The following is a 15,732-nucleotide window of genomic DNA, read 5'->3' on the forward strand; positions in this document are numbered from 1 at the left end:
TGTATCTAAAACACCACATGATATTAGGAGCTATCAGCAGGAGAATGTCAAGTAGAAGTTGGAAGATGGCATGACCTCTCTATGCAGCATTTGCAAGACCACTGCTGCGATAATGTATGAAGTCCTGGTGTCCACACTTCATCAAATAGGATATTGAAAAATTGGAAAGGGCTCAGAACATATCTTTAACTCCAATGTCTGAAGAGCATGGCAGAGAATACTGCTGTTAAGAGATTCCTTACGACTGACCCTTCTTTGCCTAAGATGGGAGAAAGTTCTAACCACCCTTTCTGATCCTCCAGCAAATTTTCTATCCAAACTACAGAAGCCCTTTATTACTTTTCATTGTTTCTGTGGTAGCTCTTAGAAGCCTTGAGGATATACGCAGTCCTGGGGGAATTCTACAGATTTTTACAGTCACTCCAAATTCTACAACAATTGCAGAATTCCTCCAGGCCTCAGTTTGGGGGAAAACTGTGCAGATACATAATATACAATAATCACTGCCCGTTGGTTATTTAGGGTAAAAAAAAACCCACCCAACAACCAACCAAGCAGACAAAAGAAAATTAACAAAACCCTTTCAGGCTTTCTTTATATCTCTCAAAGAACAGGAAAAGTACAAGTAGAGCCACTCCTCCTTAAATTTCAGTTACAGGTCATCTTTAAAGCAGGAAAGTGGGAGCCACTAGAATTGCTTTTTATCTTTGGACAGGTGACTTAACCTCTGTGTGCTAGGGATGTAAACAACTAGTCGACTATCCGATACTCTTATGCCCTCAACTAGTTACTTTCCCCCCTCCCTTGCTGCCTCTGTTAGAGGGTTTAAAAAAATGTTTTTAATTATCTTACTTAATAGGTCAACAAACTTCTGCTTTCTTATGTCTGAGAATAGGAGTTATGACTGCAGTTCTTAGAAGATAGACGGGATTATTATAATAGTCATAGAGTTTAAGATCAGAAGGGGTGACCAGCTATTCTAATATGACCTCCTATACAGCACAGGACCCCAGCACCCAACACATTAAACCCAACAACCAACACTAGAACAAAGTATTACAGAGTATAGGAGACTGAAATCGTATGTGCCACAAGGATCAAAGTACCCAGTGCCCACAGCCTCTGCTGTGGCAGGGAAATGATTAAATGAGAGAATGCCAGATGATCCCGGCAAGTAACCCACACCTAGATGCTGCAGAGGAAGGTGAAAAAAACCCTAGGTCTGCCTGACTTTGGTTGCACTGGCTTTTTTTGGCATCTTTATCTTTTTGTCTCCTGAACATCACTACCATCATAATTCTTTTTACTGCAGCTAATCTGATATCCTAATTTCACATCCTACTCTCCTTTTAACTTCTTCAGATGTCGTAAAATCATTCCGTTTTGTACATGCTCTCTTCCAAAGTACCCTAATCTCTACTGCCTCCAGTCTTCTGTCTGTTTCATGTAAAGCAGCTGCTTTCAGATCATAGAACCTTACCTAGAAATATACAAATCTCTCCACTTCTTAGCAGCTGTGATGAATGTTCCATGTGTTGGGGAAACAGATTTAAATAGTAGACCCAGTTTAAAACTGGCTGGCACCACCTACTGGACAACTGTGACAACTCATTTGATCCCTTGAGCTTAATTTCAGAATGGAATAAATATTAACATTTAAAGCAATTAATCACTGCATAATTTCTGAATCTGCATTTTGCTGCCATATATTATAAAATCTAAACTCCTATACACCACCACGGTGGCTCCAGTGGAATAAGCCATGTAGCTCAGATAATTTGATGGGATCAGAGTCTTCCAAGAAAAAATCAAGCTGTTGTACACTTAGATATACATGTATCTTTGTAACTACATCTCCTGTTATGTGCGGTTGCTGTGGAGTTTGTTGTGTTTCTTCCTGTATTTATTCAGGGCATCGTTCTGCCACCCTTACTCAGAATGAATAATGCCTTACTCTGAGAATAGTCTATTTTTATGGTCTGTCTGAAGGATCCGTAATGGGCCTTTGGCTGTTAATCTTCCTGATCTAAGTCATCATCACAAACGCTAGAAAAAACCTGAGACAACGTTTCCTGGGATCTCATTAATTATGTACATTAATCTCAAGAGCACGTTTGTTTCTCTGAAAACTAATTTTAAACATTGGACTGTTTTTTCTGCATAACTATTGGCATTCAAACACTACTGTATTGGTACATATTTGGTACTAGTACTCCACATCAACTTCCAAGAAACCTAGATTTGATTCTTTAACCAGGCCACTGGTTGGGAGCATTCTTTTTGGATTGTTCTGGAAACAGCATGCTGGACTAGGAGGGGCTAGTTGTCTATTGTGTCAGTGCCATTGACAGTAATAGCAAATATAAGAAATAGCACTGAAAGGTTTTAGAGCAGTGGTGGGCAACCTGCAGCCCCAGAGCCACCTGCGGCCCATCGGGGTTCCGTGTGTGCCACTTGAAACATTTTGTTTAGCATTGCCTACGCTCAGGGTTGCCAGGTACCGTTGGTTTCTGTCTCTGTTGGGGGTTTTTTCCTACCGGTATTGTTCAAGTGACACATGCAAAGCAAGGGCACGTGAGGTGTGTGCTGCATGCACTCAACATTGACGATAAGAGCTATGCTCCTCCAATGAAAACACTGCTATGGTTCAGTCGGCACACCCCAAAAATTCTAAGTACACAAGCTTAGTTAGCAAAACTACCTTATCCTGGGAGACCGTCTTGTAGCTCACTGAGATGAAGGGCCGCTCATGAGGCCCACTCACTAACCTAGGCTGCCCATTGCTGCTTTAGAGCTTGCCCTAACTAGGAGGGTTGCCAAGTGTACGGATTTCTACCGGACAGTCCGGTATTTGTACTGTCTGTCCAGTAGAAAAATTCAGAAAATACCAGACATGTGCAATGTCCGGTATTTTGTGAATTTCTGGCAGGGCGCCAGAGGGAAGCCTGGCGGGCATGGGGGAGCGACTGGGAGGTGGAGCGCAATTGGCTTTGGGAGCCCTGCGGTCGCGCGCAAAAGCCAGGTCGGGTGCGGTGGGATGGGGATGGGGTTGGGGTTGGGGCTGGGGTCGGAACCGGGACTTCCAGCCACCCCCTCGCCACCCCTCCCCCGTCCCGGAGTTTGCACGGGACCAGAGGCTCCCAGCGCCAGTCGTGGCCCGCCTCACAGCTGGGAGCCTCTGGTTGCAAGCAGAAGCTGGGGAGTGGCTCCCCGCCCAGCTTCTGCTGGCAAGTAAAGGGAACGCCTGCCAGGAGCGCGGCCAGTGGCTGCACCCCCCTCCCCCCGCCAGGTCTGCTTCCCGCCCCCCTTTCTCTGTCCCCCCCCATCCTCTCCCACAGCCCCCGATCCCCCCCAGCTCTGCTTCCCGCCCCCTCTTCCTGCCAGCCAGCCCTGCGGCCCCTGGATACACCCCACCCCCGCCAGCCCTGCTTCCCACTCCCCTTCCTCCGGGCCCCCCTTTCCTGCCAGCCAGCCCCCGGAGGCTCCCCCGCCAGCTCTGCTTCCCGCCCCCTTCCTCCAGGCCCCCCCCATCCTCCCCTGCAGCCCCACAAACCCCATTCCCCCCCAGCTCTGCTTCCTGCCCCCCTCCCAGCCAGTCCCTCCCTCCCCCCCCCCAGACAAGTGTGTCCGATTTTTTAGCGGGGTTTACCTGGCAACCCTACTAACTAGTCCTACTTTGCCAATAAGGATATCAGCCTCAGTTATAGATAAGTGGATGGGAGTTGGAGGAAACTGAGCTATTCTTAGAGCTCTGAAAGAGTTGGCAAATCCTTTTATTCCCACAACTTCTGCTGAAGAAAAAAAATCATATTTATAGGAGCTGTTTAGTCATTGAACAGGTTTGGAGAGAGTTATGAAGTGGCTTTTATATTCCGATAGTTTTAAGTCTTTTCAGTTCCAAAACTGTCAGAAGAGTATGTTTGTCCAAAAATGAATAGAAAATCTGTGGTCTTGATTTTTCTCCTCAGTTACCCGGGTTTGATTAGGAGTAACTGAAATTAGTGTTTGGAGTATTAATGTCTCAGTCTCTTTCCTCATTCATTCCCTCCAGTTTCAGCTAGGAGTGCTTATTAGCGGGACTGTTGATCATTGCTACTTTCTAGACTACAAATTAATCTCAAAATGATACTTTATTATATGTATGCCTTGATTGGGTGTGAGGAAAGCTATTCAAGACTAATTATTTTCTGGAAACATACATCTAAAAACTCAGTGTTGGGTGGGGATAGACCAGGGGTTCTCAAACTGGGAGTCCTGATCCCTCACAAGGTTATTACTTGGAGGTCGCAAGCTGTCAGCCTACACGCCAAATCCCACTTTGCCTCCAGCATTTGTAATAGTGTTACATATAAAAGTGTGTTTTTAATTCATAATGGGGGGGGTCACACTCAGAGATTAATGTGTGAAAAGAGTCACCAGTACAAAAGTTTGAAAACCGCTGGGGTAAAATGTTGCCCAAGGGAGTAGAAGCAGGCCTTCCAGAATTCAACTGCAGTTAAGCTTTCCAAGAGCTTAAGAGAAAAAGGGTTCATGGCTAAATATCCTTTTCTGGCTGATGTTTGCATTCTGTACTGTAAACATTCTTGGGTTGAGGCCTTTTTCAGATGCCTGGAGAATAAGACGAGAGCATTGGGATTAATCCGGGAGACTTTCATAGCTCAATTGCTTTTCAACTTTCTAAAATACCAACGTCAACCATTTCTGTATGTGGAAGCACATTTGCCGTCATTGTAAAATGTGTTCTTAATGTCAATAAAGGGATTTGGAGTGATGGCTGGCACTGAGATAGTTACACTCCATGGATTAAAGGCATTCAGATGTTCTCATAATACACCCATTACCCCTACTGTGTCTTATTGCTTCACTCTTCACTCTACACTATAAAGGAAAATCTGAATTCTTTGTAACAGAGCAGCTACTGATATCCAATTCCTGAAGGGCAGTCAGCCTAGAACTCCCAATAGCAGAAGTGAAAACTTAAAGGTCTCTTTTCACTTGGAGTCTGCTTTTGAAACCCATGTGGCTCAATAGAGAGTTTTCATCTAATGAAAACTAAGTGATCTGATAATGATATTGCTCAGCAGCACCAGCTGTGTTTTCCTGACCGTTATGTTTAAATCAATGCACTTTCTGGAGGTGTGTGTGAAGCAAAAGACTGAACATACTGAGCTCAATTCTGCTGGCACTCTCATAGGTGTGAGCACAAAGACAGTCCAGAAGTCCATAGACTTCAAAAGTATTTCTGATGTAAAATATTGAACAGTAATACTCATAGACTCTAGCAACTGACTGCAATATGATGACTTTGAAATCAAATATTCAGGGTCCTACTGCAGACAGGTTGTGTACACTAGTGACCTTGATTTTGTGTGTCCAAAAAAATGTAGTCCAAAAGAAATAGGAACAGAGAGGCAGTCCACTCAAGCTTCTGAAGCCAGGTTGTTTTCAGGTTTCCTTTCTCCAAAGCTGCTAACAGATCAAGAGGGCTTGCAGTCTCAAACAGGGACAGTCAGCCACATCTGAGTCATTTGTGAGAATTAATCATAGCTAGAATTTCACGGTCTGAATGATAAGGATGAATGTCACATCCGATTTGGCCAGCCTGCATTCAGTGTTTTTCCAGATTGAGAGCACCATGGTACAAAAGTTCACTTAGGTGTGACAAACATGGATTAAACTAGTAGAACCCATTATATTACAGACATATTGTAAGATATGCATTTGTTCTTGTTTTCTAGCTGTATGGAAGGAGGGCTCCCTGGGAGGATCCTGCCAAATGGGTAATGGACACGTATCCCTGGGCAGCCACCCCACAGCACCACGAGTGGCCTCCATTGCTGCAACTGCGACCTGAAGATGTTGGATTTGATGGGTACTCAATGCCACGGGAAGGTTCAACAAGCAAACAAGTCCCCCCGAGTGATGCTGAAGGAGATCCTTTGGTGAGCTGTCTCATCTAAAGCTCCAAAGCTAACTAGGATATACCTACTAGGGAAAAAAACAAATAGGAATGCAATAGTGAATGACAAGCTAAGAGTGTTAAATTTTTTAGAATTAGAAGGATATATTTCTTGTCACAGTCAGCCTACGAAATTCACTCCCACAGGTGACCAACATGTCTGATGTAGTTTTGCCAGATACAGTGACAGAGAATACTCATTTTTCCTCATTATGAAGGTGAAGCTCACAAGCCTATCATAATGTGAAGTAAACTTCTTCCACCTCACATAAAACTTTGCACATTTAGCTTTTGCGTGTTGTTTGTCAATGTGTATATATATATTTAAATTATGAAAATATGTGATTTAATAGACTGCTTTTGTATAATGTGGTGGAAATTCTTGACCTAACCTCAGGATCACAGGACAGCCATGCTGCTATGATATTGAGCTATTTTTCTGGTTCAATCAATGTGTGTGAAATTTATAACGTGTGTGATACATAATCGATGTCCATAAGAAAATACCGTGCAAGTATATGGAAACCAAGATTTTAAACATTGTACACAATATTTGCAATAGTTTAATCTTTGGATTTGCTTGTCAATGCACATTTTAATATGAGCCTAATGGTAATACTAGTTCTTGCAGCTTTCTTCCTGATGAAAACAGATACGACTACAACTGCTTAAGGTTACAGGTCTCTTAAACTCTTGTTTGGATTCATGTACACCTCCAAAATAATTTTGGGATATTGAAAAATCGCCTCACATTTCGACCATTTTATGCACACATACCCTGAGAAGTTTTTATCCATTGTTTAATTTGATAGATCTCTTTTTGGATCTGTTCATAGAAATACAGGCTTCTGGTTAGAGCAAGAGACTGGGAATAAAGAGATGTGGAAGCTTTATAGCTCTTCCACCGACATTGTGTGATTTGGAACAAGTGACTTAACCACTCTGCATTTCAGTTTCGGTTTCTCACAAGAGGGTGTCATGACAACTGCCTGGCTCACAAGTGTTGTGAGAATTGCTTTGTATTTGGTGCCCAGTTTGAGAGTCTGAGAGGAAAATTGGGATATTTATTTCTCTCTTTCGTAATGGTTTCATATGAGTGCAAAAATGCCTGATATATAGTACTAAGATTCTTTCATTTCAGCAAATAACCTTTAACCCTTTCTGCATTTCCTTAGATGAACATGCTGATGAGACTACAAGAGGCAGCCAATTATTCAAGCCCCCAGAGTTACGACAGCGACTCCAACAGCAATAGCCATCATGATGACATCCTTGATTCATCCTTGGAGTCAACGTTGTGATCTTTAGCAGACAGAAAACTAGCGGTGTCCCACTGTCCCTCTCCTACTTTACAAGAATCGTTATCACAAGCTAATGAAGATAACTTGTAACTGGACTGGGCAGACGTCTCAGTATTAGAGCTGCAAGAACAAGACACTTTATTTAAGTCAGTCTTGAATGTGGGTGCAGGCAACCCAAACAATTTTTGTATTGTTTTTCTTTTTACAATTATAAGAACTGCACTATGTCTTTGTTTTGTTCTGTTTAGTTGCTGTAAGCCCTCATGCCTAAGATACTGAAGACATTTTAAAAAAATCAGAATACTTCACAGCTATGAAACAAACAGCATTGTCCCACGGACAGTCCAGAAAGAGAGGGGAGGGGTGTTTATTGTCTATGTTGCTTCTGACCAAACACATTTGGGTGAGGGCTGGATTTCTACTAATCAGCTTTGCAGACTAATCTCAGCTGCAGATAGTTCTGGTGCTATAATATATTGCTTGCCTTGGTAATAATGGTCCATAAAAGGCAAAGCTGCAAGACAGGGAAATTTAAAATAAATATTAAAATAAAAAAGCTGCTCTCCTTGCCAGTCTGAGACCTTGGCTTGCTTTTCTCTATTTCACCGTGTGTTTATAGAGAGTTACAGACAGTTATAAATAGAAATATATGTACAGTCTAAACGAATCAGGGTTTTTTCAAACACTGTGTAACAAATCATCCTAGACAATTTTAAAGACCAAGTACCCCTTTGATATTCAGGGTTTGTTTTTTCTCTCTCTTATGCCAATGAAACACCACTGACTTTACCAGAGCTCCTCCTGATTTACACTGGTGTAAGTGAGCAAAATTCACACCTCAGCAGAGGGCCTATGCCCCTTTCAATGCTACAATTTAAGTGAAACTTCAGTGGTGCACAGGTTCTCTGGTGGCTCTAAGGGTGGGGTCAATTCCACCCAAATAGGGAATAGTCGGGCCTTTCGTTTTTACTTTTTGTATTAGAATTTTATAGCTGTTTTCTAAGACTTTTTTGTCAGGGTTTTCTCTCTGGCTATTACAACCTGCAAAGGGGTTCATTAAAGCTCAGCTCTGCAGGCAGTCAGCTGCTACTCTGCCAACACCATTTATTCTTGTTTGGTTTTCAAATAGCAGAAAGTAATATTTTAGCAGTTCATCAAAATTGTCTTATCTGGGTCTTAAAAAGGGGTGGGGGTACTATCTCTTTAGAGTTTAAAAGTCATTCATGAGTTATGGCTGAGCTGTGAAGCTGGCTCTCTGTTTCTCCTCTTCCTCTCCACATGCACACAATACAGTTTCATTATTCAGGCTTGTACTTCTTTTGGGGAGCCAAAACACCTCACAAAGAATTGCACTTTCCTTTCCTTGGGAGCAAATACGTTCAGTAACATCACCACCCGTCAGGTGTCTCAGGCTGTACCTCAGCAAGATCCGCAGCCCACAACATAGATCTGTACAAGCCTTTCCAACTATCTTTTGGTGCTGAATTTTAAAGCGATGCCTTACTTATTTTGTACTAATTGTATCAATTACATTAGTGCTGTATATTATGGGGCTTTATTTAAGTGAAAACACAGGGCTAAAGAAGTCATCTCTTGGAATATAACAAATTGCTGTGAATATTGTTTGTGTGAAATAGTAGATTTTGTTTAAATGTAACAGTAACAAAAGGAAGGAAATGAGGTAACTTTTCAGGTTCATATCAATCTGCAGCTAATAGTTCACGGGACAGCTGTTTATTCAATGCAAGAAACAAAAATAAGAGCTTTTCTCTGAAGACAAATGCCATCCCTACTAAACTACAGAAAAGCAATTGCTGTTTTTTTTTTTTTTTCAGTGTACAGATAGAAAACTTACTACACTTTTTAAAGAGTTTGTTAAACCTTCTCGGTTTAAAATAATGTAACAGACACAAGTTCATGCTTCTGTGACTCAGTTTGAATGGATAACTTTATTATCCCATGTGACTTTCTGTGACATCACTGTAGGGTTTTTTCTTTTTGTCCAGTGAGAGTGCCTCATGAATCCGCTCCCATTGCAACTATCAAGTCTTGATTATCTTTTGTTTAAAAAAAATTGTAAAAGAATAAGTAAAATATTTTAATTACAGGGTGGGGAAAAACCCCTGAGCTGGTGTCACTATTTTAACCTTACTGAACTCAAATTATTTCATTTAAATAAATGAAAGGCAAAGGCTTACTCAATCAACCTTATTAAATTAGATCTTGTTACTGTAAAATGGGCTACACTCATATGGAATCATATGTAGAGCATGCTGATGAGTTTAGAGTGATTCATTTCTCAGCAATCTGATAGTTCTGCTTCCCAGTACTGATTTTACTTGCTACTACTGTGAATCTGGGTAGACAGATTACCGGAACCCGAGATTGAATCCATGCAAGTAGACCATTATACCCGTGCCCATTTGCAGGATAGAGGCCTAATTTCACTTAGCATTATAGACCCATTTCTCAGCAAACCTTTAACTGAATCCTACAAATGCATTTGAAATTGTTAGGTTATTTTTCTTTTGTTTTTAATCCTGTGCTCAAATTCAGGAAAGGGGTCCTATCCAGTTGCTACTCTCTGATTGACAATGGTTTGGGTTACTTTAAGCATGTTAGTCATTTTAACCGTCACAAAACTCAGTGTCCTTTCTCAAACTTCGGGAAGCAGGGTTACCTGTTATGCACATTTCTTATGTTCATCATGGTTTCCGTATATCTTAGTAAACAATTTTTTAATGACTTTGTTACTTTGTTCTCATTTAAGGCTTTGTCCAAAATGCGCTTTTTTTTCCTCCCCCTTTCTTTTTTTCTACAATGTTGGCTTGCTTTTTTTTTTTAAATATAAGATTCTATGCAACATTCACGTTGAGTTATAAATTGGAAGTGTAAACCATTTCCTTTCCTTCAGAACTGCCAAGAATTGTACAGGCCATAAATGAGACCTGGAAAGAGAATTTGTTGAGGGTGGATTTGGCTAACTTTTTTTTGTACATTTTGGAAGAAATAACTATTTCATTGTTGATGCTTAACTTCGATATTATGTGTATTGAATCTTGTCTAAATGTGGCAATTCTTTCAAGAAAAACAAAAAACAAAAAAAAGTTTTTGTGACTATTAAATGGAAGGTTGCTGTTTTGATCTAGTTGTTTCCAGTGGAACAGTTTATGAAATATGTTCTATAAGATGTACATTTTTTCACTGTAACATAGAAATGTAAATATTTGATTAAAAGTGCTGCATTTTGATGAATTTTTTCTAGCCATTTTTAAAGAGAAGAGTAGGAATTGAGTATTTTGTGTACGGTATGATGTTTTCCATCTGTTCCCCTCCCTATTTAATTTTCAGTTGTCATTTAGGATTGGAATTTGCAAGTGGTCTGTTTGAGATCATATCCCCAACCCCCAATGTCATGGAGAATAAAGCTGATGATTGTACCAGTCTTAAATTATTCATAATTCAATAAAATTGATACTTATTTATTCAGATTTGTGGTTTTGCTGCAATTTTGTGCCATGTTGATCAGTTGTCTCTCTCATACTACCATTTGGGCTTTTCAGTTCTTACAAAACTTTGAAGCACCTAGTCAACATGTGGAGCCGCTGTGTGAAGGCCAGCAACCACCTGACATTTTTATTCACTGTGTCCATCATCCATTCATTGTTTCTGAGCAGTTCATCTTCCTCCATATACACGTTTGCAGTTGTGTACACTTGAGTTCCAAAAAGTGTAGGAATTTTAAAAGTGGTGTGAAAATTATGGGACGAAAAAAAGTGGGATTGTGGGAATTTGACCTCTATTTCCCAGCAAACCCTGGGCAATTTGCTAGTATCTCTAAGTACACTGTGAAAATGTCCCACAAAGCACATTGCTGGATGGTGGTGTGAGATGCACTGAGCTACCTGCTGTATTTTCTATTGACACACCAGCTGTGATGACACGCATGGCTGATGCATATATCCATGTGCCTGAGAGATACACAAAAGTTGGCAGCTTTAAGCTGATGTCACTTGCATCGACCAAACTTTGTAGCGCAGACACGGCTTCAGTTTTTCCTGTCCTATTTTTGAATAAATAACATCAAAGGAGCTTGAATTTGGATCTTTTACACGCTAGAGGTGTGGCCTAACCACCATGCTATAGATGCCTGGCACAGTGAATAATCATTGGGCCATGGTATAATTCTCCTGGCAATTTTCCCCATGTAGACCAGCCCATATGAAGCTTGTCATGTTAATATACTTGCAGTGAAATGGCCTAAAGACTTCATTTTTACTTTTGTTCTCTAGATACAGGGTCCTCAGTCTAGAGGGCTGTCAAGAGTGCAGACTCTTTCAAGATCACTAAGGGTATGGATTTCAGCAAGGCAAATGTGCCTCCTCTTACTGCTGCATACTGCCTAATACATAGTGCCTGAGAGATGACGGGGAAAGCTCCCAGCAGAGTGAAGAGGGTGAATTGGGACCAGCTATCCCCTGACTTTGAAGAGCTCCACACAAAGACTATTGGAGGAGCCAACCATGGAGCAGTTAGGGAGGCCTTGAAAGAAAGTGACTTCTAGGGTAGGACAGGCCTGGGAAAACCCTGTAGCAGAATAGTGCCTAGCCTAGTGTAATGTGGGAGATGGAAGTTCAACCCCCTTCTCCACATCAAGCTGAAGAGGACACTGAACAAGGTCTCCCACATCCCTATGAGTTCCAAACAAGTGAGGTTATGGGCATAATCCCCTGTCATTTTGTGAATGTTTTCCTTTTTTTGTCACAATACCCCAAAATCCAACATTTGAGTCGGGTTTCAACTGTTTGATTCCCTGGAAATTTCAAAAGAAAACTGGTTTCCACTCAACTTGAAACAAAACTTTTTGGGGGGATTTTTCAGAATTGGCAGCAAACCCCATCCTCCCCAATCCATTATTCATCTACTTCTGACACTGATGCCGTCCGATGCTGGCTTAAGGGAGAACTGCAGCTGGCATCCAGGGTGTACTCTACTCTGGGGTTTGGCCTCAGTTTCTCCAGACCATTCCTGCAAAATGCACTCCAGCTGCCAGTTTGTCTGTGTCCTGTTTCCTACCTTAGCCCCATCTTCACTCGTTGTAGACAGCCTCACCCATTACTTATTACAACCTTTCATCATCCACCTCCCAGCCCCCACAAATTTCAATGTGGGGAGAGTATCACTGTATTTCTCTACCAATTTTCAGTCCCTACTTGGAGGAGAGCAAAAAGGAAACCTGTCTAAGGCTACTGCTTAGAACATCAGTTCTCCATACACCCATTGGGCAGGGAAGCAGAAACTGCTGCTGCAGCTTACTGCCGATTGGCCTATGCTTTTCCTTTGCTGGCCAGGCTGGAGACTATTTTCTGAAGCCAATTCAGGGCTCTCTCCCTCTCCTTCCCTTTTCCATACTTTCACATCATCTGAGGGAGCCCAGCTGGGCAGCCAAATGCACTGCAGTGAAGAGAGGCTCAGCCCCATCCCTGCAGCTCCAGTTCCTCCTCCTCCTCACCAAAGTTGTTTCAGGTAGGAGGAGGAAGGGAACTACAGGCAATGTAGGGGGAGCTGCACAGCTTCAATGTGATCTTGGGGAGGACTCCAAGACTCAGGGAATGATGCCAGCGGGACAGTCTGACAAGCCTTTGGCAGTGTTCGGAGGGTTGTTGTGTCCCACACCACCCAAAGCTGTGGACAGTTACTCCTCTGCTTTCAGCTCTCAGCTAACCAGCCTCATTGCCTGCACTTACTCTTGAGCTTCATTGTACGGCATCGTGTCTGCAGTCATGAAGGAAACTGTCAAGCAGGAGGCAGGAACAGCACAGAGAGCACCCCTGGGATTGCAGCAAACAGGCTGCATTGGGGAGGTGCGCGCTCACCCACCAGAGCTCCTACTGTAATGCAATTGCTGTCCCTGACATTTGTGGGAGAGAGAGAAATGGCACTGATCTATTTCCCAGCATTAGGAGGGGGAGAGGGGTCCTTTTTTTATGGTAGTGGAAAACCTGATCCATGAAACATAGTCTTCTGCAACTCTTGACCAAGCATTTGAAAAGTGGCTAAGTGATTTTGAGTGCCTACCATGAAGTCCCATAAAGAAGCTTGGCTTTCTGGGGGCAGGAGAATATCTGTCCCTTGGGATCTCAAGTTAGACACACACACACACTAGTCACACAGGCCATTGGTACTGAGAAGCTCCCTCCCTTGTTTGCTCTCTCATCAGCGTCATCACATGTTCTAAAAAAAAATGTTCCCGCTAGGAGATGTTCCTCAACAGTGGCCATTTAATTTTTTTTTCTGATGAAGTATGTTGTTCTTGAAGTTTGAGGAATGAAATAGAGACCTGGGGAATGCACTGGCGTGTATGAAAGCAGGCATAGCTGTTCCTCTTGTAGCAATAAGTAAATCCCCACTTTTTCATGCTGGTGTGACAAATATGCTTTTGGGTGTTAACAGCAGTGGCTTATTAGCTGAAGCCTGTGTGTTTATGTATGCAGCCTGCTAACTGAGCATATTGCATTATTGCCATCAGTGTGATGCTTACTGCACTGCTGTGTGTTTTATTCTAGTTACTGGGCAGTTCTGCAAGGGGAGGTTTAATGACATATGTTTAATATTTAGTGGACTTACCAGTACCCAGACTTTATCCAATGCCTGAGTTACATTCACCAGCTCATATGACAGCAATCTTGCCACTGATTTCTTATGTTTGAGCATTTTTTGCCACATGACCTTACTACATGTACAATACAGAGTATTAGCCGTCTTGCACTCTATTTTCTCAGCAGCTTTGCCCAGATAGGATAGCCACAATCTCTCGGCACCTCAGGGCTCTGTAAATTAAGGATTAAACTGCTTCCTTGATTCTGTTGGCTACTTAGGCATTGACCCTGCAAAGAAATCTGTAAAGTGTGTAAAGGTTACCACAAACATACTTCTTTGAAGGACCAGGGCTACAGATTGTAAGCCGTTTGGGACAAGCATTGTATCTTAGTATGAGATCGTCAAAGGTTTTTAAGTGTAGTGCCTACCTAGCACAAAGTGGACTTGATCTTAGTTCAGGGTTGTGGGATCTACTGTAATACCAACATGGATAATGCTCATTTTTCACCTGATGTGCCAAGCACGCTATTCCAGGAGCCCTGCATGTCCTGGAAAAGGACAGAGCAGATGGGAAATCAAATAATGCTACAACAAACATTGTCTCAGGACAATGCTTTTTTCGTTTATCATGAGGGAGACAGGTTTCAGTTACACAACCTTGCCACCAGGTGGCAGCAAAGACAAAGCAATCAGAACCTAATCTCTGCTTCAAGTGCAATTCTAAGCAAGACAAGGTCATCAAAGAGGACATATTTCTGAGCTTGCCAATAACATCTGCTAATGACACTGAACTCTTTGCATTCACATGCAAAGCAGAGTGAGTGCGGATTTTACTTTTCCTGTTTGGTGACGGAGAAAATATTTTGCTATGGCAAGAATTTGCCGTAGTATGTTTTTTTTCTAATTAATAGTTGATAGAACAAAGAAATCCACACCCAATTGCACAGCAAACATTAGGTATAGTTTATTTAATATTTTGGGGCTGCAGTTAAGCAGGAGGTTTCAAGTCCTACCACTGATTCATTTGTAACCTGGGGAAATGACAGAGAGAGAAGCTTTCAAGCCACACAGAATTCTTCAAGCCTCAGCGCTGTGTGGCTGAAATCTTGTCTCCCTTACAAACAGCAATAGGCCCAATATAAATGTTACCTCACCCACCTTGTGCAGCTGTCACTCAGACAGGCAAAAGGGGAGGTGATTAGAAAAAAGGCAACATAGGAGCTTTAAATTACCTCAATGGGCAGCCACCCGCAACAGGTGATTCAACTTGCAGAAGCAAAACCACTGTGGTTGGAGGGTTCTGCATGCCTGGAGCAGTCCTCAGCAACGGAGCTCCTGCACCTCTCAGATCCATTTTCAACTCCCTTCGCCTCCACCACTACAAACCTGATGGCACGGTAGCCCGCAATCCATGACCTACAGCTCAGGGGGAGGGGTAATATGTCCTCTCCCCAGGGTCAGTGTAGCCCATAGATCAGTAGCCAATAAAAGGATCCTTCTGTGAGATGATGTAATACTACCTGCCAACAGACAGAATAAAATAATAGCTCTGAGAAAGCTATGAACCGCTTTGTTTGTTTGGGTTGGATACTGAAGCTAAATGATGACAAGGTATGTTAATATTGCTAACAAGACCAAAAGTGAAATATTTTTTAAAACCCTGCAGCTAAATGGCTCACCCTCTGCCACAGGGGTTGGGTGCATTGTCAAATGGAGGGAAACATTCTTCACAGTAAAGCAAAATGCACTGCTGTTGGTCAGGGCTGGCTCTAGGCACCAGCAAACCAAGCACGTGCTTGCAGCCGCACATTTCCAGGGGCGGCATTTCCAGATAAGCAGCTGCCCCTGGCGATGCCTGGCCCTGCCCCGTCG

At 42.4% G+C, this 15,732-nt stretch overlaps 1 protein-coding gene across 12 annotated transcripts in view; it reads left to right on the forward strand.

Moving 5' to 3' along the window:
- NAV2 (neuron navigator 2) overlaps window positions 1-10,751 on the forward strand; it is a 696,386-nt gene extending 685,635 nt beyond the window's left edge. For all 12 annotated transcript variants that reach the window (XM_075927729.1, XM_075927722.1, XM_075927724.1 and 9 more), the window contains 2 exons: window positions 5,739-5,942; window positions 7,135-10,751. In XM_075927729.1, the coding sequence (XP_075783844.1) occupies window positions 5,739-5,942; window positions 7,135-7,260 (330 nt within the window). In that variant the 3' untranslated portion in view covers window positions 7,261-10,751. The remainder of the gene's footprint in view (window positions 1-5,738; window positions 5,943-7,134) is intronic.
- The last annotated feature ends 4,981 nt before the right edge of the window (window positions 10,752-15,732 follow it).

This window comes from Pelodiscus sinensis, chromosome 4, assembly GCF_049634645.1.
Source record: "Pelodiscus sinensis isolate JC-2024 chromosome 4, ASM4963464v1, whole genome shotgun sequence".
Lineage (NCBI taxonomy): Eukaryota > Metazoa > Chordata > Testudines > Trionychidae > Pelodiscus > Pelodiscus sinensis.